The sequence below is a fragment of the Panthera uncia genome (assembly GCF_023721935.1).
Source record: "Panthera uncia isolate 11264 chromosome C1 unlocalized genomic scaffold, Puncia_PCG_1.0 HiC_scaffold_4, whole genome shotgun sequence".
NCBI lineage: Eukaryota > Metazoa > Chordata > Mammalia > Carnivora > Felidae > Panthera > Panthera uncia.
In genome coordinates, this window is record NW_026057585.1 from 96,161,700 (window position 1) to 96,185,004 (window position 23,305).

Here is a 23,305-nt window from a genome sequence, read left to right on the forward strand (position 1 = left end):
GAATCTGCTGTTACCATAGCTCTATACGTGTGCATACACGGATTCTGCAAATAACCAAGCTAGCCCCTTATTCCATTTAAAAAAAAACAATTCAATCTTTTTTCTTAGACTCTTTCTAGAATTTATTTTATGCTTCCTAGCATTCTGAAACAGGATTCTTGATGATTTCAATTCCTTTTTAGGAACACTAAGTGTCTGGCCGGTAACTCTGGGGCTGTGTGTCCTCCAGTGACACGTCCCAAGGCTGCTATGCTGTGTTATTCCTTGTCCCCGGCTCTCACTGTGGCTTTGAATCAGTCCTGTTTGCCATCAAGCTCATGTCGCCATTTGCTAGTGTCAGAACTGCTTTTTTTCTTTTAAAGATATTTAAAACTGAAAAAATTATTTTTTAAATGTTTTATGTTTTATTTTTGAGAGAGAGAGACAGCACACATGTGCGACCTGGGGAGGGGCTGAGAGAGAGCGGGGGAGAGGGAAAGCAAGAATCTCAAGCAGGCTCTGTGCTGTCAGCACAGAGACAGACGAGGGGCTCAAACTCATGAACTGTGAGATCATGACCTGAGCCGAAATTAAGAGTTGGATGCTTGGGGTGCCTGGGTGGCTCAGTCGGTTAAGCGTCCGACTTCAGCTCAGGTCGCGATCTCACGGTCCGTGAGTTCGAGCCCCGCGTCGGGCTCTGGGCTGATGGCTCGGAGCCTGGAGCCTGCTTCCGATTCTGTGTCTCCCTTTCTCTCTGCTCCTGCCCCGTTCATGCTCTGTCTCTCTCTGTCTCAAAAATAAATAAAGTATTAAAAAAAAAATTAAAAAAAAAAAAGAGTTGGATGCTTAACCGACTGAGCTACCCAGGTGCCCCCCAATTGTTTCTTTATTTTTAAGTAATCTCTATACCCAATGTGGGGCTCAAACCCACAACCCTAAGATCAAGAGTCACATGCTCTACCGACTGAGCCAGCCAGGTACTCACAGAACCAACTGCTTCTGGTCTGGAGAGTGACTGACTGGTGGTTTATCTTTGGGTGGAGAGGGTTATGAAAGAAACTGTTTTTTCCATTTATATTTCCTGATTTCCCTGTAGTGACCATGCGTAATTTTTCCAATAAAGAATAAAAAGGACTTGCTAGTTGCTCCTGTTCCCCTGCACCCATCTAGATCTAGGTTGCACCATGACATGTGTGAGTTTAGGTGCCCGTCTCCCTGGTAGATGGTGCCCAGAGCATTTGTCTTTGGGACAGATCTGCACTGGGCTGGCACTGGCTGATGGGCCCAAAGATGGCAGTCTTCCAGAGCCAGGAGACCATCCCACAACCAGGTAGGGGTGTTGTCCCCAAGGTCGGTGGGTCCCCGGATAAGCATCCAGCCACGCTTGCCACCTTGGGCTGAAACAAGCTGATTCTGAGGCCACTGGCCCTCAGGTCATTTTTGGACCTCCCACCCCACCTAGGCTACCTCACCTGCTTCCACGGGGCTGGAGTGTCCATCAGTGCTAGGAGGCGCCCTCTGCTGGCCACCCCGGGCCGCTGCCTGCGGTCAACCGGGCAGGCCTCCTGGGCCTCTGCCTCCTGTGGTTCCAATTGCCCACTGAGCAGCACTGCCCGCCACTGGGCCCAGCAGGTCCACAGGAGGCGTCTGGACGCAGCCTGCCGGAACTGGGTGATGGCGGCTCCCCGGACACGGCCCCTGGCTGCTGCCTGGGCCCAGGCCTCTAGGACCCTGGGAGAGAGGCAGGAGCCCATGTTTGTGGTGGGCTATAGGGAGCCCTCCCCTGCCCCAGGCCAAGCCCCTGCCAGTGCTCCTCCCCTCATCCCTCTTCTGGGGAAATCCGGTTCGAACAGGCACCGAAAGCTGCAGAACATCACACGCGGGGGGGGGGACAAGCGCCCCGTTGAGGGGACAGAGAGTGGGTAGTCCTGCGGCCACACTGCTCCTCCCCCTCCTTCACAAGAAAGAGCACTGTCTGTTGAGCACCTGCTGTGTTTCTGACCCCTGAACTGAGCATTTGCGTGCGGTATGTCTATAAGGCAGGCCTGTTCTCTCCCTTTGACCTTTCAAGTTAGAGACTTGCCCAAAGAGGGGGTCACACTGCTGGGAAGCGCATGTCTGGAATTGGACCCCAGCACTAGCCCCAGCGGCTGGGATCACCTCTCCCTCTGACCCCCGCCTCCGAAGCCCCGTCACCAGCCACCAAATACCTTCTACCTGTGCCCCAAACAAGCTCAAGACCTCAAAAACAAACCCAGCTGGAAGCACAGTGTGGGGCTGCCCGCGGGCCGTGGGCACCCACCTGGCGCTCAGCTTCTGGGCAGCATGGGCTCTGCTGACTCAGCGTGGGTGGGACCCATGCACCCACCGCGTCCAGCACAGAGCTGCTCTCTCTTCCGCCAGCCGGTGGGCCTTGCAGCGCCGGCCCAGAGCCACTCACCTCCTCAGCTGCCCGTCCGTCGGGCCCCCCCGTGCACGGCTTCTCCAGTGGGTCACGGGGACCCGGGCCACATGCTGCTCCTGTGCCCAGGCTTTGGCTGCTCCGGCTTCCCGCCATATGGAAAATGTGGTCCCCAGGGCCCTTCTCGGGCCATCCCGAAAGGCTCTGGTGGCTGGGAACACCCCTGTGTCTCTCACAACTCCACACGGGGCCTGGAAATGGCTGCAAAACAGGAGCAGAGGAGGGGCCCGGCGGGCTTTCAGAGTCAGAAGTCACAATGTCAGAGGTAATACGTGGCTTTGCACATACAACCCTGCACCTTAAAAAACGCACGGACCCTGGGGCACCTGGGTGGCTCAGTCGGTTAGGCATCCGACTTCGGCTCAGGTCATGATCTCACAGGCCATGAGTTCGAGCCCCGCATCGGGGCTCTGTGCTGACAGCTCGGAGCCTGGAGCCTGCTTCGGATTCTGTGTCTCCCTCTCTCTGACCCCCCACCCCACCCCCACTCCCTTCATGGTCTGTCCCTCTCGGTCTCATAAATAAATAAACACTAAAAAAATTAAAAATGCACGGACCCACGTGTAACAGGTCAAAGTGCTGGCTTTTAAGAGCTGCTGCAGGAGCCAACTGACTCAGGGCGGCAGGGGCTCTCCGGGAGGTTGTGGGAACCCAGCGGATGTGGGGTCCAGTCCCAGTCGGTCCCAGTGCGATCGGAGGAGCAGCCAGGCCTGGTCTCCCTTCACAAGCCCACTCCAGGGCAGGAGGTCAGTGAGGGGAGCACAGCACCCACTCCAGGAGGGGCCAGAAAAAACGGTGTCCACTGCTCAGGGGTGAAAGCCCAGGAGTCAGCCGCTCGGCGGTCTGTGGCCGGCGGCCCGTGTGCGGACACCGTGAACGTCGGGGTATTTGTGGCTGAACAGTGGGAAGAGGCGTCATCTGCCCGCTCTGTTTTTTTTTTTTTTTAATTTTTTTTTTTAACATTTTATTTATTTTTGAGATAGGGAGAGACAGAGCATGAACAGGGGAGGGTCAGAGAGAGGGACAGACAGAATCTGAAACAGGCTCCAGGCTCTGAGCTGTCAGCACAGAGCCCGACGCGGGGCTCGAACTCACGGACCGCAAGATCATGACCTGAGCCGAAGTGGGCCGTTTAACCGACTGAGCCACCCAGGCGCCCCCCGCTCTGCTTTTAAATACGCACGAATGACATATAGGCGTTTTACTAGAACATCTCTGTTCAAGATTTCACTCCTTTGGCAATGGTATAGAGGAGAGCCTGCCTGTGTTTGAACAACACGTGGTATTGGAGCACACGATATGCTGGGTGTTTGAGGAGCTGAATTCCCCCATCTTTACCGTGTCCTCTGAAACCAAAGGACTGACCCGGTCGGGAGTCGGAGATCTGGGGCTCATCAGGGCATCGGGTGGAGTTAAAGCCTTGCCACCACCCCCCCACCCCCCACCACCACTCAAAGCAGGTAATAGAAGGTCGGTGGTCGTGGCTCTTTGGCTCCTTCTGGGCTCTCTCCCTGCTTCTTCCAGAGAGGGTGTGACCCTCATCCCCCTACCAGCAAGGCCCACCCACCTCTGCAGTAGGGGCTGCTCTGGCGGGGCCGCTGTGCGTCTCCGATGAGCTGCTGCCCGTCGCCAGTCCCGGAACACGGACCTCCTCAGGCCCTGGAGTTGCACCTGCACCCACTGCTGGTACTTTTCGTGCAGGAGCTGCCGCCCTGTGGCCAGAGAGAGGCTGAAATGCCACTGCGTGTTCATCCCAGCCTCGCCCCTCTGGCCCCGGGTGACTGTGGGGCCCTCCTCAGCCAAATGCAGACAGAGGAGTCCCCCTAACCATTGGGGGCTATGGGGCGCCTGGGTGGCTCCGTCGGTTAAGCATCCAACTGTGGCTCAGATCATGATCTCGCGGTTCGTGGGTTCGAGCCCCACGTCGGGCTCTGTGCTGACAGCTGGGAGCCTGGAGCCTGCTTCGGATTCTGTGTCTCCCTCGCTCTCTGCCCCTCCCCCGCTCATGCTGTGTCTCTCTCTGTCTCTCAAAAATGAATAAAGGTTAAACAATAGACAGATAGATAGATAGATAAATGCTTCGGTTACAAGTGTCCAGTGATGACCAGATCAACCCAACTCGCTGTTTTTCGTTTCTTGGCAATGTTTAGGAATCAGGAGAATTCATGTTAAAATCCAGACTTCCAGCTTTTCTTTGGAAGCTAGGTCTGACCACACTGGGACAGCAAGTGGGCTGGAGCAGCAGCTGTCCTCAGTGAACAGGACAGGGGTTCTCCAGAGCCACCGGGTCCCCACCCGCCAGCCCATCGATACGATGCATCTGTGCAGTGGGAAGCCTCGAAAGGGGCCCCCGACGATCCCCACCTCCCATGTCGGGCTCTGAGGGCACCATGACTCAGCGCTCAGACCCATGACTCCTGAAGGCCAGGTGAGGATAATGAGGATGAGGACAGAGGCGAGGACGATGGAACATCCGAGGGGAGCTGGGTTCTGAGCCAAACGCTGCGCATGGATGGTCTCCGAGTGTCCCCACAACTGCCCCCTGAGGAGGGTGCCGCTCCGATTCCCATTTTCCAGCTAAGTAAGCTGAGATTCGGAGAGGTTAAGTGGCTTGTGTAAGGTCCACACAGCTGGGGAATGGAAGGGCAGTGTTCACAGTGTCCACGCCCCCAGGTTCTGCTCTGCCCCTCCCCCCACCAGAGATGGTGAGCTCTGTGGACGTCCCATCACCGGACCCTGTGCGGGAGGACACAAAATCCCGGGTCGCCCCGATGAGCCCTGGCCCTTCTCTCACCCGCGGGGGCCCGGACCCAGGCCCTGACTCACTCTGCCAGCAGCCGTGCCAGCGGTGCAGGGCGCCCCGGACCAGTGTGCGACCCCGGGCCCGAACGCACCGCTCTGCCTGCAGCCTCTGTGCCAGCCGCCGCCGCCACAAGCCCAGTGCGGCCCTGCAGCTCCGCTCCCAGGCCCAGCCAACAGCCAGCTCTCTCTGGGCCCCTTGGGCTGTTGCCCAGTGGCTCCAGCCGAGAAGGATGCTAGGAAGCGGAGAGCCCACCCTGAGGATGGGCACGGCCACCCCAGGCTCTGCCAGCCCTCCCCTCCGTCGGGAGCTTCAGGTGACTCTTCTCCCTGTTTCCATCCTGGGGGAGGGCGGGCTGCTGGGGGCCGGACCGCTCAAACGCTACTCTGAGTGTCACGGTGACAGGCGGTAGGGATAAAATGGGATCCCGGACCCCAGCGCCAAGTCCTGGGGCTCAGCCACTGGTGACAAACATTGCTATGTGCCAGGGACTGTGCTAGGGGATTACAGGCCCCTACCTTGTCGATTCCCATTGGAGTACTATTATTATCCCTGAACAAATGGAGAGATGGAGACTCAGAGGGGTTAAGCAACTTGCCCAAGATCACACAGCCAGCCAGCGAGGGGCAGAGCTGGGATTAGAACCCAGGCAGACCGACCCTTAATTAAGCATTGTGCTACGAATGAATAAATGAATGCGCCACAGCTACAAAGTCTCTGGGAGAAACGATTACCCCGTAGAGTGCCTCAGGCCCCCTTCCCTGTCAGCAGGGCAGGCCAAGAGGGCAGGAGACGTCCAGAGGATCTGAGTCTGGGGGTGTGAGATGGGAGCCCTCTAGGATGCAGACCCCAAAGGGATGAGTGGTGAAGGACAAGGACTGATGGGAAGGGGGCTGGGAGACAGGATGTCTATGGAGTGGTGGGCAGCATGGCTCATCCCTCAAGGGGAGGGGTCCCTACCGCCTCCGAAGAGTACACCGGTGCCACCTCGCTGCCCTCCGGGACTGCTGTGCCCGCACCTGCCAGAGCAGAAGGCACCGCCTCTTCTGCTGCCGCCCAGCTGCCCACACAAAGCTCAGCCGGAGCGTCTCCAGGAGGGTGGGGGCCCTGGAAACCTGGGGAAGGAGGGATGGAGTCCTGGATCCCCGGGCCCCTGCTCCGTCCCCACCCTCTCCTCCCACCTGCCACCCTAGCCCGTCCCCACCCCCGGCCCCTCACCTTCTCTAGTGAGCTTCGGGGTGTGCTGCAGCCCGGCAAGTCCTCCCCCCCCGGGATGCTGCCCAGGAGCTCCGGGGCCAAGGTGGTCCTGGCACTGTCTGACGGGGTGCCTGGACCCCAGGCCCTCAGGCACCAGCCCTTCAGGATACGCCGAATCATCTGCTGCCGCATGCCCTGGAGGAAGGAGCTACAGGAAGGGGCAGGTGAGTCCCTGGGCCCCAAGCAGGTGCTACCCCCCAGCTGGGTCCCTGCAAAAGCGCTGGGCTGGAAGGGAGCCACCGCGTGCCAAACAAAGGCTAGAGCACCACCTCTCAAAGCCAGCTGCACGTGGGACTCTTGGGGAGTCCTGGGAAGTACTGAGGCCCATTGGGATCCCAGCCCCAGAGTCTCTGACTTAACAACCTAGGTGGGGCCTGGGCTTCCTAATTTTCCCAAAGCTCCCAGAGTGACCCTCGTGAGCCTCTCGGGCTGAGACCACTGCTACACCTGCATCACCTGGCTGATCCCTGCCACACTCCTGATGGGTATGGAGCTGCGCCCCGGGCCCCAGGCCCCCAGATTCAAGAGGCCACAGGTATAACCACTTCTGCCTCTGCTCAGTTAGGAAGACAGGGAAACTGAGGCTTGGTGAAAGGTCATTTCCCCAAACTCCAAATAGCAGAAGATGTGGGTTCCATATACTCATTTTATTTTCTTTCTTTTCTACAATTATTGTAATGTTTATTTATTTTTGAGAGAGGGTATGTGTGCACACGCGCAAGCGGGGAAGAGGCAGAGAGAGTTGGAGACAGAATCCCAAGCAAGCCCTTCGCCGTCGGCACAGAGCCCGACGTGGGACTGGAACTCAGAGATCTGAGCCGAAATCAAGAGTCGGACGCTTAACCGGCTGAGCCACCCAGGCACCCCCAAATACTCCTTCTAGGTCACAGGGTGGCCCCAGCTATGTCGTAGATAGATAGGGACTGCTCCCTGATGCCCAAAGGGTAGAGGACGGACTGGAGGAGGGAAAGCTGCCTTCTGGGAGATCACGGTGAACTGACTTTCCCGAGAGTTCTAGGGGTACGTTACAAGAGACTGAGGGTCCCAGCGGACCGAGCGGGCGGGGGATAATGGATGCTAGGCATGTGGCGTTCAGTGACAGAATTCTTCTCCCTACAACTGTTGGTGTACATTCCACCTGTCGTATCATCGACGCAGCTGGTCCCTCCTGACCCCCTCCACCCCCCTCACCCACCACGACCATCCCAGGGACTCTGAATCCCGGCCGCGAGTGTCTTGTGCAAAAGCAACGGGGACCGTCTTCCTCCTACTTCACGTGACTTAGAGCAAGCTGTTCGACCCGCGGAGCCTCAGTTTCTCTAGTTGTATGATGAGGCAGATAGGGGCACTTACTCCCTTACAGGATTTTTCCCATGCCTCTGACGTGTCAGACACTTGCCAGGCACTGGGGGACAGAGGTGAGACACACACGGTTCCTGCCACCCGGGGGCTCCCACCCGGCCGGGAGATGAGCAAGAAACTGACCTCTCTCATCAGGGTTCCAGCCCCTCGGGGAGAAGTCTGTGTTTGTGCCCCCTGCTACCCCGTGGCTCCTGCAGCTCTCTGCTCCATCACGGCCTCCAGGTCCCTGGGCCACCTCCCCCCAGTCCCACACCTGCTGGGAACCACAGTGTGCCACGGGGAAGAGCGGGGTCTGGCCTGTTCCCCATGGGGCACTCCTGCCGGTGCTGGGCACCGCTCACGTGCCCACCCTGCACGCATCCCCCAGGCCCAGCCCCGGGCCACAGGCTCGCGGACACCTACTCAGCCTCCCGACGCTGGGAGAGCCGCGTCCTCCAGAGCAGCAGCGCCCGGCGGAGGGCCAGTCTCCGGCAGGCTTCCCGCAGGGAGCTGCCACCTTGCACCTGGGCCATCGTCCCCAGGCCTTGGGCTGTGGCCACGCCAGGGGCTGAGCTGCAGAGGGCCACGTTCCCTGAGAAGCAGTCGAGGGATGAGTCAGTCCCGTCCCCAGTGACCTCCTTCCACCCAAATCTGTTGGTGGAACCCACGGCAGTCACAGAGGCTGTCACAGAGGCTGCTGCCTCACCTCCCCCCGCCCCTCCTGAGGACCCTTCCCCTCCCAGGCACTGCCTCCTCCCACTGCCTCCAAATCCTCCCTTCAGAGGCCCCATCTTTCCCTTTCAGATTTTGGGGTGGGGGACAAGGTCTGTGTGTCCCCCAGACCAGGAGCTTCCTGAGAGCAGGGACCACATCCCCCTCTGGTAGAAGACAGAACAAAGTCCCTTGTCCAGAGAAGCTCACAACTGGGGATGAGAATGGGGCCCAGCCAAAGCCTGCCCACTCCGGGGACCCCGCCTGGACCCTCCCGCGCCCGTCAGACTGCACCCCCCCCGGAAAGCTCCCTGCGTCACCATCCCCCATCCCAAGAAGCCATCGGTTCAACCGGGGCCCATCACAGACGGAGCTTAGGTGACGCTGTTTGCTGGGGTGGGAGGGAAAGGGAGCCCCTCCGCCCGCCACTCGCTTGCTCACCTGCCTTCTGCCGGCAGAGGGACAGCTGGGTCACCTTCGCTCCATCTGAGGCCTGGAGCTGCTTCATTCGCACCCACTGCTGCAGACATATCCTCAGGGTCCTGGCCCGGCGGTGAGCCAGGCGTCCCGGTACCGGGCCCCTCTTTGCACAAACTGCTGCCAGGCCCCAAAGCACCCGGGGAGCCGAGAGAAGGTGCTGGTACTAAGAGCGATGATTGCAGCAACAGCCGCCTGCCCCATACCGCATCACCTCTCAGAGCCTCAGGCTTCCCGTAGGTAAAATGGGGCAGCTGTAAGGACTTACTGCGCCACCTGCTCAGGCCGCCACACCCGGGCCTCTGGGTGCCCGGATGGCCTCAGCAGCCTCCTGCCCAGCCCCCTGCAACGGCTCTCCAGACAGCCGCTGCTCAGTTGCCAGAGTGATCTTTTTCAAATCTCAAACGCGGTCAATCTCCCTCCCCTGCTGAAATCGTCCGGTGACTGCCCCCTTGCTCTTAGGACAAAATGTCAGCTACTCTGCACGGCCCACAAGGCCGCGCAAGGTCTGGCCCCGGCACGGCCCCCACCCTGGACCACGGGGCTCCAACTTGACTGGCGTCCTTTGCGCTTCTCATGCTCCTCCGTCACAGGCCTGTGCCTGTGCTGTTCCCTCGCCGGGCGCTCTCCTGCCGGCTCTCCCTCAACTAACCGGCCAAGCACCCAGCCTCACGTCTCCACTGAACCCCAGTCTAGCTCAGCAACCTTCACTCGAAGGTCTCATGGAAAACTGCACTTGGCGGTGTGTGGTGGGGGGGTAATGCCTGGGTGGCTCAGTCGGTTAAGCATCCAACTCTTTTTTGTTTTTTAATGTTTATTTTTGAGAGACAGAGCACGAGTGAGGAAGAAGGAGAGAGAGAGGGAGACACAGACTCCAAAGCAGGCTCCAGGCTCTGAGCTGTCAGCACAGAGCCGGATGCGGGGCTCGAACTCCCTAACCGGGAGATCGTGTGCCCTGAGCCAAAGTCGGCCGCTTAACGAGCTGAGCGCCCCAGCATCTGACTCTTGATTTTCGCTCAGGTCACGACCTTGCAGGTCGTGGGTTCGAGCCCCACATTGGGCTCTGCACTAACTGTGGAACCTGCTTGGGAGTCTTGCTCTCTCTTTCTGTCTGCTCCTTGAGCTCTCTCTCAACAAACAAACAAACAAACTTAAAAATATATATATGAAAAATGAAAAACGCACCGGGGGGACATGCAGTCAGCAGGATGCAGACATCGACGGGTTAACTCTATTGGACCAGCGGCCTGGTTTCCTCAACAGATAAACTGCAGAGAAAAAAACTAGAGGGGACCCCATAATGAGGGGCGCCTGGGTGGCTCAGTCAGGTAAGCATCTGACTGTGGATTTCGGCTGAGGTCATGATTGCGGGGTCTTGGGAGAGAGCCCGGAGTCAAGCTCCATGATAAGTGTGCAGCCTGCTAAAGATTCCAGCCGACTTTAACATGTTGCCTTTCTTTCTTTCTTTTTTGAAGGCAATAGATCATATTTTAAGTGAATCTAATGAATCTAATGAATCTAAGTGAATCTAATGAAATTCTAACGCCTATTTTATGTTATTTTTAACGTTTGTTTATTTATTTTGAGAGAGAGAAAAAAGCACGAGTTGGGGACGGGCAGAGAGAGAGAGCGAGAGAGAGCGAGAGAATCCGCAACAGGCTGTCTCTGTCAGCTTGGAATCCAACTCGGGGCTCGAACCCACAAACGGTGAGATCATGACCTGAGCCGAAGTTGGAAGCTTAACCAACTGAGCCACCCAGGGCACCCCCCTCCCAACATCTATTTTAACTTCTTCAAGTACTCCAAAGAGAAAATATTAAATTTAATGTTTCAACAAGTAGTATTTTCTATAAGTAGTCTGTGGGCTGTCAGAAAAAAAGTCCCCATTAATGAAGCACTATTTGGGTACAATATAAAGAAAAGAAACTGATTCTTTAAAAACACAGTACAAAGTTTTGGCGTTTGAATGAATGTCGGCCTCTTCTGGGTTGTCATTTAGGAAGCTGGACACATATTCTGGTGAGTGACCACCCCTCAAAATATTTTGTATTTCTTATTTTGGAATCGTTTTCAAAGACTGTAACGTGTGGACTTTAGATCCCAGTTCAAACAAACTATAAGAGAATGCATACCTATAAAAAACAATTGAACATTTGAATGCTGACCAGGTATTCTCTGGTGTTAAGGAACGACTGTCCATTTTTCGGGGTGATCGTGGCATTGTGGTTGTGTCATTGAAAAGAGTCCCCATCTTTTAGAGATGCTACAGAAGAAGTACTTACGGATGAGACACTATGATGTGGGGGACCTGCTTTAAAATAACGTAGGGGGAACCAGTTGGGGTACAGATGAAATGAATTTTTTAGGAGGTGATTTTCTTGAAGCTGGGTGATGGGGACCCTGGGGTTTAGGATCTATTCTAATTTTTAAATTTTCTTTAAAAATTTATTTTTTTGTTTTTGAGACAGAGAGAGACAGAGCATGAGCAGGGGAGGGGCAGAGAGAGAGGGAGACACAGGATCCGAAGCGGGCTCCAGGCTCTGAGCTGTCAGCACAGAGTCCGACGCGGGGGCTCGAACTCACAAGTCACGAGATCATGGCCTTGAGCCAAAGTCAGACACTCAACCAACTGAGCCACCCAGACACCCTCTCTCTCTCCTTTTGTATAAGATATAAATGTCCCATAATAAAAGGTTAACCAGAGAAAACCCCTCTTACAGATCTGTGTTCCTTCCTTTCACAACACTGAACTCAGCGGGACTGGAGCACACCCTCTGTGACTGCCATGGTTCCACCAGGGTGGCGGGGGCAGGACTACCACTGAGCTTTGCTTTGGACCAAATTCCAGAGTTCCGGGGAGGTGCCTTCGGCTCTCAGCAAACCGCAGCTGTTTTCATTTCTTATTTTTATCACTGTTTCTGGATACCAGGAGTCAAGAACGGACTCAAAGGGTACCTCCCAGCTGCGTCCCAGCCCCTGCCTCCAGGAGAGGGGTCCCCACTCCACATTTCTTCCCCTTCTCCCTACCTGCCGAGCCAGGCTCTCTGCTGCTGGGTGTCCAGCGAGCCCACCTTGGGTGCGTCTGCAGCATGAGAGCACCGGGCCTGGGGGCGTCTCCCCTTCCTCTGAGTCCTCAGCGTGGCCCTGGAGGCCTCTCCCTGGACCCTCCTCTCCTGCCTGGCCCATTCCTTCTGATGGCACCATAAGAGGAAGCCTGGAAAGCGAGGAGAGAGAGCAAGAAGAGAGAATGAGTGAGTGGGGAGGCTCAGGGACAGGAGGCGGCCACGTTGCTCCCCATCTCTGGACCTCAGTTTCCCTGTGAGTGAGGGATGTCTGAGGGACTTTCTGGTTCTACCATGCAAGCCTGGGCTGGACCCGAACTAGCATCGGTGGCACCAATGCAGGACGTGCGCCTCTCATACTGCGTGTCCTCTAGGTGGCCACTTAACTTCTCTGTGCCTCAGTTCCCCATCCGTAAACTAAGCACAGTGCCTCGCCCGGGTCCCCCAAGGCTCACATGAGATCATGTCCAAAAAGCCGTCTGAGTAGATGCTCAGCAAACCTTCGCTCAGGACCCCCTGCCCTGCCCAGTGTGGGGGCTCAGCTCCCTCTCCCCTGCTTCCCCCGCAGGCCCATGGCTCACCAGCCAGTTGCTGCAAGGCCTGAAGCATCTGTACTTCTCCGTCGCCTCCATCTGGTCCCGGCCAGGCTCCCGCCTCCTCCCTCTGACTCCCTGGACTGAGAGTAAAGTTGCCCGGAGAGAAACCGATGCCCAGGCATCAGAGGGAGGGCGCACAGTCCCAACCCGGCCACGCTGAGGATGCACTGAGCTGGCCCTCCCCCACCCCCTTCTCATTTCACCCCGATTATCTAAGCAGTCTGCAGGGAGGTTCTGTTTCTGCTCCCTTCTCTTCAGTGCTATTTGGGCTCTTGCAACAAACGTGTGTTAAAATAAATGTTATCAGTGGGGCGCCTGGGTGGCTTAGTCGGGGGGTTCGAGCCCCGCGTCGGGCTCTGTGCTGACGGCTCGGAGCCTGGAGCCTGCTTCGGATCCTGTGTCTCCCTCTCTCTCTCTCTGCCCCTCCCCTGTTCACACTCTGTCTCTCTCTTTTTCTCTCTCTCTTAAAAATAAACATTAAATAAATAAAATAAAACAAATGTTATTGGAATAATGATGTCAAGCACGTCTAGTTAATTTGCAAACGAGAAAAAAAAAAACAAAACAGTACACCCCTATGGTGGAAGATTGAGGGAAGAGAGAAGAAAAGAGTCAACTTGAATTCCACCGCTCCAGAGATAAGCACGACCTGCTTATCTTAGCATGTTTTGGGGTGTGTGTGTGTGTGTGTGTGTGAAATATTTACTTATGTTCATTTTTAACAGCAGTAAAATACACCAAACATAAAACTTAACCACCTTAATCATCTCTGAGTGAGCAGTTCCATAGTCCTAACTCATTGAGCAACAGATTTTTCCTTCTGTACTGTTTCACGTGCAGAAAGCATATCTTACACACTATTTTCATTCTCCACCCCCCCCCATTTAACGTCATCGTAACCATTTTTCCTTGTCAGCAAAAATTCCATGCAAAGACCCGTGAAACTACTTCTAGGAAGGGAGAGGGAAGAAACTTTCAACCATTTGGAATGTTCTTCAAAGCAAGCACGCATGACTGTTATAATTAGAAATAACACCAATAAAAGCCACTCGATACGAAAAATTTCCCAAAAAAGAACGGGGAGAAAATTGTAAAGTCTTGACAAACGTCACACGGAACGGTTGCCAAATGCTCACCACGTTGTTAAACCGTAATTTTCTCAATCGCTGTCGGGCATTTAGGCTGTTTTGAGGTTTTTACTAGTATAAATAATGTTGCAGTGGACGTACTTGAGCAGAGATCTTTGTCCACAACTGCTGGTGTCATTCTCATTCTCTTGTGGGGGAGTCGAGAAGGGGACACTGAGGCAGGAAGCGGGGGGAGGGAAGGCCCCCAGCGCTGCCCAGGCCACACTGACCAACTGACCACCGGGGTGTCCCAGACTACCTGCTTCTCCAGGCGGGGTCTGCCACCGGCTCCCTTCCTGAGGGGCTCTGGCCTTGGCCCGTCCCAGACGGTGGGGGTCCCGGCCCAGCCTGGACACGGGGCTGCCCTTGCTTCTGCTGCAGAGTCTGGTTTCTCCACTGGGGCAAGAGAGAAGGGAAAGAAGGATGTGGGCCATAGCCTCAAATGTGCCCCAATGGCGGACAGGAGTGGGACATTTCTGTGAGACTCCAAAGTCTCCGGTCTTAACCTATAGACTACCTTGCCCCTTTGGGAATTAATGAACGCATGGAGAAATGCAGCGCTTTCCTTGGGGGGCAAAACCTGGAGCTGGGCCCTCCCAGAGCACTCCTTTCCCAAGGAGGGAAGACCACAGACATGCCCTCCCAGTCCTGGCTGGCTAACGGTTAGAAAAACATAGCAGCTACTCATCCGGCAGAGTGCTTCCTATGTGCTAAGTAGGGTCCTAAGTCCTTTATATTTATTAATTTAACCTCACAACAATCCTGAGAGGTATGTACCATTATTTTTATCCCATTTCGGAGCTAAAGACACAAAGGCACAGAGAGGTTAAGTAACCTGCCCAAAGCCACGCAGCAAAAAATTTGTGGAAAAAAGAAAGTAGTGGAGGCTGGATTTGAACTCGGGCAGAGCTGGGTCAGGTGTCTGGGCGGGCCATCATCCACTGTACTGCTGATCACTGAGGAGGTATAAAACAGGTGGCCTCCTCCCCAGACATACCAGCCTTCCATCACCTCCCCACGGCCCAACCTGGAGGCCCCTGACCTTTCGGAAGCTCTGGGCCAGCAGGGCCTGAGTGTGTCGCTTCCATGCCACCTCCAGCTGGGCCTCCCGGAGCCGCAGTGCCCACCGAAGCGCCCGCAGGCCCCTGCGCAACAGCCGCCGGCGGCCCAGGGCCACCGCCGCAGCCACGGCCCGCCGCTTCCGCACCCGATGCCACCAGGCTCTGAAACATCTGAAACACCCCCCAGCAGGGACTGGGTGAAGGAAGTCCCCTCCCCGCTTAAGTCCTGTGTGGATCTGCGGATCTGCCCCCCCCCCCCCCGCCCAGGGCCTGCCCTCCACCAGGTGCTCGTCTCCACTGGCCCAGGCAACTTGGAGAGCAGCTGTCCCAGGAGTGTGGCTGGCACCCCCCCTCCGCACCCCCACAGCCCATGGCCTCACCGGGCCATCCCGGACTCCAGGCTCCCAACGTTTCGGGCTTTGTTCTTGGAAAGCAAAAGAACAGGACGCAGTTCTCAGGCTGAAGAGCAAGCAGGGCGGGACACCAAGCCTGCCTGTCCCCGGCCTCCCTCCCTGGGGGCGGGGAATGTAACAGGGGAGGGGCGGCCAGCTGGCAAAGGGAATTTCTGGGAGCACTCCTGAGGTCCCCCGGCTCCCCCACCCGGCCTCCTCTGGCCTCTACCTGCAGGGCGCTCCTTGCTGGGGCTGCATCTGGTGGGCAGGAAGCTGTCCTCTCCTCCTCCTTGCTGACCAGCTCCTGCAGGGCCACCTCCCTTCCTTCCTGCCCAGGTGGGCCGCCCCAGGCAGCACGGGAGCAAGCTGAAGAGCAGGGTCTGGCTTCCCTGTTACCCACCCCTGGAGGGAGCCGAGGGTCCCTCTTCGGCCTGCTGCCATATGTAGGCCCCGGGGAGAAGTTCTCTCCTTGCCTCGCGGGGTTGGCCAGAAGGGCCCCCTGCTTAGGGTCGAGGAAATCCCCTGTCGGCATCCTCAGCGTGGCCTCCAGTGACGCAGGCTTACTGCTTGCCCGACTGTCTGAGAGGCCAGCCTGGGCCCCCTGTGTCCCTGGGAAATCCGCAGTTTCCCTGAGGCCTCGCACGGGTTTCTCCCTCCCCTCCCAGGATGCAAGAACAGGCTGGCCGGGCTGGCGGGGGGCAGGGAGGGCCCGGCCACTGCTGGTCCAGGGGTCCCGGTGAGCAGGGCCTGGGGGTTCCTGGGAGGCCCGGCACCCGAGACGGGCTACCTCGTGCTCCAGGTGTCGCACAGAGGCCAGCAGCTGGTGGATGGAAGTCTGGGATGGGGCCCGAGCCTGGCTCTGGACCGGGACAGTCAGGTCCTCCAGGGTGAGGGGCTCCCCCATGAGCCTAGGAGGCCAGTTCCCCAGGACACACCAGGGTCCGGAGCCTGGAAGTGTGTGCCCACTGAGAGAGGCGAAGCCTGCAGCAGGCTGGACGTCTGGGCAGGGGGTGTCTGTGCCCAGCCACCGGGACTGTCTCAGGCTGGTGGGTGGGTTAGCCAGCGACGCTCGGGATAGAGGGCTTCCCTGGGGTATCAGGTGGGGCCAGAAGCTGTCCAGAAGCTCTGACCGGAGGCGGGGGCTGAGGTGACTCCTGCCTTCGGCCAAGCTGGTCCCCCTTATGCTCAGGTTACTCTGCTGGACGACAAGCTCTCGGGTTCTCCCCTGGGGCCTGCCGGCCGGGGTCTGCAGGTTGCTCTGCTGTTGCAAGCCTGAGTTCACCAGCCGGCCAGTTGCGTCCTTCAGGACGAGGCTCGGGCCGGCCAGGTTGGTCTGGACCCGGCAGGGCTCCTGGCGCCGCTCTGCCCCCGGGGAGCGTATGGTGGCAGGCCCTTCCCTCTCAGCCGGGCACTCGTGCACCCACCGGCCATGTCCGCTGCCCCGGCCGACACCTCTGCTCTTCGGAAATCTCCGTCGCTCTTAAGAGAGGACAGAGTCGTGAGCCGAGGGCGGACGTGGTGGTCAGTGCTCAGGTGGGTTGGGGGGAGCGGGTCAGAGACAGGATGCCAGGCAGGAGGGGGCCAGGACTGAGGGGTGGTCTGACTCGATGCCTGGCTGCAGGGAGCAGGGCTGGGGTGCGAGGGGGGAGGAGGGCAGAGGGAAGCAGGGGGACAGTAAAGAGGCTGTTGAGGGAATCCCAGGCGAGAGAGGACAGGGCTGGGATCAGGGATGGGGGAGAGAAGGACGCGGAAGCGGATCTGCCGTGGAGGCTCGGGGCTGCACTGGGGGCCGTGAAGGAAAGAGAAGAATCAAGGATGACTGATTCCTGGCTTGGGCAGGGGTGATGGGGAAGCAGCGCTGGGGGTCAGGGCCAAGACCCACACAGCAAACAGCTGCAGGTGAGCTGCTCTGGGTGACTCAGGGTGGGGCTTAGTCTCCCCAGCTCCCGGGGCCATGCGTCAGCCGGAGACCAGGAAACGCCTGGGGACCTAGCAGCTATACTGGGCCATAGGAGGTGTGCGTTTGAAGACAGGAACTAAAGCCCAGAGAGGTTTGGCAACTTGCCCCACAGTCACGCAGCTAGGACTTGGAGAAACTGGCACGTGCATCAGAATCTGAATTTGTCTGGGGGCGGCTTCCAGCCTTGGCTCTGTAGCCAAGCGCCTTAGCGGGGGGCGGCGGGCGGGGAGCCAGGCCCACTCCTGGTCCTCCTCTTCCTGGCCTCACTTCCTGACATCCTGACTCTCCCTCCGTCCCAGGCTAGGAAGACTTCGTCCCGGCCCAGCTGGCCCTGTACGGTTAACCTCTGGAATTAGCGAGGCCCTGGGCTGGCCTGGCGGAAAAGAAGCTCTGGACCAATAGCGAGAGGGGACCCTGTTCCCGCCACATCCAACCCAGACCCACCAAGCCTCTTGCCTGGCCTCAGGGGCGTCGCAGGCCTGGGGGGCACATTCTCCTTGCAGCTGGCGTCGTGTCTCAGCTCCATGGACTCGAGGGCAAAGCCAAGGCGGAGGTGTCCTTGGTCCACACTAAGGCCAGCGGTCTGGCCTGTTTGATCGGATAGGTCCTGAAGGGCAAGGACAGGATGCCCAGCTCCCACCGGGCCACACCCCAGCCCTGGCCCGCACCGTACCCTCCGTCAGCACCTCTGCTTGCCCTGGGGCCCAGCCCCAGCTGTCCTGGTCAGGCCCCCACACCGCCACCTTCCCCTGATGATTTTCGAATGTCCTCCAGCGCCCCCTCCTTCTAACACTGACCCCAGACCTCTCTGTGGCCCCTGCTTCCCAGACAGCCCTCCTGGGGGGGGGGGGGCTCTCTCAGACCACTTCCTTCCTTCTCTCCGCCGACCCCAGAACACTGCAGCCCAAAGCTGAACGGGACTGAAAACAGTCTAGGCCCCGTCCCCTCGTTCCTTGAAGGTTTCAGCTCTGGCTCACTGTGGCAGTCACCAACACACGCCTCAGTCCTTGGCGATCTCACCGTCCACATGGCTGATGCCTCTCACTCCTGGCCTGCGGAGTCCTTGACCTCTTCCTTTCCTGCCATCTTGCCCTTTGTCCCACCTCAGCCATCCCCTCCCATGGTGCCCCCAGGCTCTAGCATCCTAAATAACTGTACCTGCTTCAGTTCTGGAGCCCACCCCCACCTTCTAGTGCCCCATGCTGGTGGTCTTTCCCCCATCAGACCCCATCCTCTGGCCCCACCACCTCTGACTGTCCCTTGCTGCTTGCTGTCTCTCCCTTCCCTCCACGTAAAAACACCCGTGCGCACACCTCGCCCCTGGACCGCGCCCCTCCTCCCTCTGCACAACACTGATGACTGGTTTTCACCCTACTGCTGCACCGACAGCCTCCAAATGACCGCCTTTGATCCCACGTGGGTGCAAAGGCTGCTGGAGAATGAGACTAGTTCCCTCCCCCCTCCCTCCTAGATGCCAATCACACTTTCCCCTCTGTCCTCAAACCCCTGCCACCTCTTCTCCCCTCCCCTCTCCCCCCAGCAGACCTTACTTTCTGTTGCACTCACAAAATAGGGCAACAGAAGAGAAATGCCTCCGTGTTCCTTCCTGGCCAGCTTCCAGGACACAGCCTTCCCCCACCTGCCCTCCCCCCAACTCCCCGCTCCATCCCGTGCGGTCCTATTCCCAGGCTGACCTTCCCCTGCACTCTGGGGGCCATCCCATCTCATCTCCCCAAGGAAAGCACCCAGAGCCACCACTGGCCTCTGAGGTGCCATTCTGGACATCAAGACAGGCACCCATGACCCCCACAGCCCCACGGCAGACTCAGGCCCGAACCTGGACACAGAGCTTGGGGGGTGGGACACAGGCTATGGTGGGTCAGGGCCATGTCCTTGCTTCGAGACACCACACCCCCATCAGTACTTCCCCCTTTTTTACAAGGTCATTCCCATGAGCACTTAAGCAGGCGGTTATTTCTTCCAACTTTATAAAACAGAAAGCAGGGGCGCCTGGGTGGCTCAGTCGGTTAAGCATCCAGCTTCGGCTCAGGTCATGATCTCCTGGTCCACGAGTTCAAGCCCCGCATCAGGCTCTGTGCTGACAGCTCGGAGCCTGGAGCCTGCTTCAGATACTCTGTCCCCCTCTCTCTGTGCCCCTTCCCCACTCGCGCTCTTCCTCTCTCTCAAAATGAAATAAATGTTAAAAAACAAAATTAAAAACAGAAAGCAAAACCCCCACCCCCACCCTTCTTGAGCCTCAGGTCCCAGGTCATCGCTCCCTCACACCACACCCAAGTCCCCCTATTTCTCTCCCATCTCCAACTGCTGGCCTCGCTGCACTCGGCACCCCACCCCCACCTGCCCGAGGCTGCTTTCCTCCAGGTGATCCCCGAGACATCACACCCCTGGCCGGCCCTGGGTTCTCTTAAGGCAGCAGCAACAGCAGGACAGTGGTCACTCACTCATCTTCCTGGGACCCCTTGCTTCCCTGACTCCAGGGTGTTCCCCCCTGGGTATCGAACCAAACGCAAAGGGAGTCACTTATATCAAGAACAGAATGGAGACAGGTCAACGCAGGTGCATAAAGGACACTTAACCTAACCTTACAGGAACTCACAGCTCTTCTCAGAAATCAGCAGAGGTCACCAGCCAATCCCCCAACCACCAAGTCTGTTCATGCCTGTTCAAGTCTCTCTGGACGTCCTTGTCCCCCTGACTTAGCTACCCTGATCCAAATAAAAATGACCACTAGACAGCCAACCAGCTCTAAAAGCCAGATCACTTCTGTATTTATCCCATAAAAACCCTTTACGAGCAATCGGAACTCCTTGCTTCCTGAGCCCTGAGTTTCCTGCCTTGCAGGTTGAGAGCCTTGCAATTACTCAGGCTTCCTGCTTTTACTCAATATGCTGAGTTTGGCTTTTGACTGGGTTTCCTTTCCTCCCTCCTGCCTGCCAGCTCCTTCCTAGTCACCTCTGCTGGTTCCTCCTTTGCTGAGCTCTTGCCTTCAAGGCCCCACAGCAGGGTGCCTGTTACGTAAGTAAAGTTCTCTTGGAACACAGCCACATCTAGTGGTTTAATGGCTTGTCTCTGGCTGCTTTCTTGATACAGGCAGAGTAGTTGCAACAGAGACCTTATGGGCCTCAAAGCCTAAAGCATTTACTCTTAGGCCTTTACGAAAGTTTTCTGATCCCTGTCCTGCATCATCTGGCCCTCAGTTACCTTATCGGCCTCACCCCTAGACCCCCTTGCTCTCTCTGCTCCAAACACACCAGCCTCCTTGCTGTCCTTCAAAAATGCTGTGCATGTTGCCGCCCCAGGGCCTTTGCACTTGCTGTCCCCGCTGCCTAGAACTGTCTCTCCCTCTCTCCTTCAAGGCCTGCCTCAAACGCAGCAGTGAGCCCTTCCATGACTGTTCTCCCAGACTTTAGCACCCTCTCCACTCTGTCCTCTCTTTACCCTTCGTGGTTTTTCTCCATGACTTGCCACCACCTAACAGACTAAAGAAAGTATTGTTTGCTCCTATCCCTCCAGGGGTCTATGAGCCACTGTTATTTTTTTTTTCCCCCTGCAGTATTTGCAGCACATGCAATAGTGCTGGGCACGTAACAGGGGCTTCTACACCGTGTGAAACGAGCGACTGACCGTGGTAAACCTCATGCAGCTTTAGGAGACACCCTGTCATTTAACCCTAAGAACTAGAGATGAGGAAACTGGAATTTAAAGGGGCTCCGTGCCCGGCCCAAAGCCTATAGCTGGTCAGTGGCTGCAGAGGGGCCACGGATGGAGGAGGGGCTGATTCCAGGCCCATGCTCATAACTAAGACCACCTGCCCCCCACCTCTTTCCAAAGGAGATCTCAAACAGCTCAACCCACAATATCCCTACCTTTAGTGTCCCCGCCCCGTGGCTGGGTTCATCTGTTCATCTGCGTGCTCCTCGCTCCCACCCTCTGCTCCCTGGCTACCCACCCCCATCCCTGTCCAGTTAGGGACATCAGAGCCTCCCTCCTCTTCCCCCCAAAGAACCGGTGGTCAGTGCTCCTGGCCTCTGGGACCCCTCCTCCGGGCGTCTGTCTTCCTCAGGTCCTCCGCCTGGTCCGGTTTGAACCTGGAGGGGACCTCCCGCGAGGGCTAACGACCCAGGCGGGTAAGGTGCGGGACGTCAGAGAACTCGCGGAGCCTGGGGGCGCGCGGGCGGTTCCACGAGTCGCGAGCGTGGCCGCAGGTTCCCACGGCGTGGGCTACAGGGCACGAGCGGAGCGCGTGCTCCTCCGCCAGAGTCTCGGCTCCGCCCCTCATCCGGGGACTGAGATCCAGCCTCGTGGCTTCGTGCAAGTGGCTGGCGTGCGGAAGACGGGCCAAGCTGGCCGTGGCCGTGTACCGCTGGACCCGCCCGGAGTGCACCCTCCCCACTCCTCCAGTGCCCCGTGACGCCCGGTCCCACTGCCCTCTCGGCATTTTCCACCTGCGACCTTTGCCCATGCTGTTCCCTGGGAGTCCTGCCTTGCCTTTCCACCCTCAGTCCAGATTTCATGCTTTCTCCTCCCCGAGATGGCAGGGCAAAGAGCCCTCGGCCTCCGGGCAGGTGACCGGTGACTTACCTGGGTGCTGCAGTTGTGTGCCTGAGGCAAGTCCTTCGATTCTCTGACCCTCAAGCTTCCCATCTGCAAAAAGGGTGTGGTAAGGCCTCCTCTACCATCTCACAGGTTTGACGTGAGAACTTCATAAATAAATGCCAAAGAGCTTCTTAAAGTCTAAAGCAATTCTTAAAGGAGGGGGTATTTATTACTTCCTGAGTCGGTGTATCCGACATTTCCTCCTAAACCTGGTGGATGGAATCGTTTGTTATTTAGATCTTGGTGTTCTTTGATCTCAAGTAGTACTTTATGCCTTAAAGGCAAGTTGGTCTGATACTAATTTAGTAAAGTTTTTTTTAAATTATTTTTTAATGTGTATTTATTTTGGGGGGGGCGGAGAGAGAGACAGAGTGTGAACAGGGGAGGGGCAGAGAGTGAGGGAGACACAGAATCCGAAGCAGGCTCCGGGCTTAGCACAGAGCTCGAGGCTCCGCCCAGAGCCGGACACGTGGGACACAAACCCTCCAACTGAGAGATCATGACCCAAGCCGAAGTCCGAAGTCTGACGCTTAACCAACTGAGCCCCCAGATGTCCCTAAAGTTTTTTTTTTTTTTTTTTAAGATTTATTTTTAAGTAATCTCCGCACCCATCGTGGGGCTTGAACTCACAACCCTGAGATCAAGAGTCCTGTGCTCCACAGACTGAGCCAGCCAGGCTTTAACTTTTTTCATTCTTGTACTTTCAGCTTTCCTGTGTTCTTATATTTTAGGTGTGTCTTGTATTTATTTATTTTTTTAATTTTTAAATTTTTAATGTTTATTCTCGAGAGAGATAGAGAGTGACACACACACACACACACACACACACACACGGAGTGTGAGCGGGGGAGGGGCAGGGAGAGAGGGAGACACAGAATGTGAAGCAGGCTCTAGGCTCTGTGCTGACAGCTCAGAGGCTTGAACTCCGCACCCATCGTGGGGCTTGAACTCACGAACTGTGAGAGCATGACCTGTGCCGAAGTCGGACGCTTAACCGACTGAGCCACCCAGGAGCCCCTAGGTGTGTCTTTTATAAACACAATAGAGCTGGAAGTTCCTGGAAAATCATTTACAAGGTATGATCATGATGTGTATCTATGAAAACATCTATTTTTGTGTTAGCTAGTGGTCAGACTTCATGTTTCTTTCTTCTCCTTTCTTGCCTTTTGAAGAGTTGCTCACATAGCAACAACAAAGGAGTTGATCAAGGCTTTCTTTTTCCTCCTTTTTTCCCTCCAATGGTGTCTTGGAAATCACACATTCTACTTCTATTCTTTCAGTGGTTCTCCAAGACATTAATTTAACAAAGCCTAAAGTTAATCCAGTGTTTACTTTCCTTCCAGACAGAAAAGGTCTTTATTACACTTTGTCCCTGGTGAGCTCCTCCTGAAATATACCAGCATTTTTCTGAACACTAAGCCACATGTTTACTGTTTCCTTTGTGAATGGCAGATCTTCCTCATG

General features: G+C 56.8%; 1 protein-coding gene across 1 annotated transcript in view; it reads right to left on the reverse strand.

Moving 5' to 3' along the window:
• Positions 1 to 22,624, reverse strand: part of CC1H1orf167 (chromosome C1 C1orf167 homolog) — a 26,669-nt gene extending 4,045 nt beyond the window's left edge. Inside the window, 17 exon segments of the mRNA XM_049618924.1 lie at positions 1,452 to 1,710; positions 2,420 to 2,641; positions 4,008 to 4,152; positions 5,267 to 5,475; positions 6,201 to 6,355; positions 6,459 to 6,645; positions 8,262 to 8,430; positions 8,991 to 9,113; positions 9,116 to 9,166; positions 12,055 to 12,240; positions 12,670 to 12,764; positions 14,071 to 14,207; positions 14,854 to 15,043; positions 15,253 to 15,296; positions 15,494 to 16,743; positions 17,669 to 17,831; positions 21,252 to 22,624. Coding sequence (XP_049474881.1) covers positions 1,452 to 1,710; positions 2,420 to 2,641; positions 4,008 to 4,152; positions 5,267 to 5,475; positions 6,201 to 6,355; positions 6,459 to 6,645; positions 8,262 to 8,430; positions 8,991 to 9,113; positions 9,116 to 9,166; positions 12,055 to 12,240; positions 12,670 to 12,764; positions 14,071 to 14,207; positions 14,854 to 15,043; positions 15,253 to 15,296; positions 15,494 to 16,743; positions 17,669 to 17,750 — 3,504 coding nt within the window. The 5' untranslated portion in view covers positions 17,751 to 17,831; positions 21,252 to 22,624.
• Between the last annotated feature and the right edge of the window lie 681 nt (positions 22,625 to 23,305).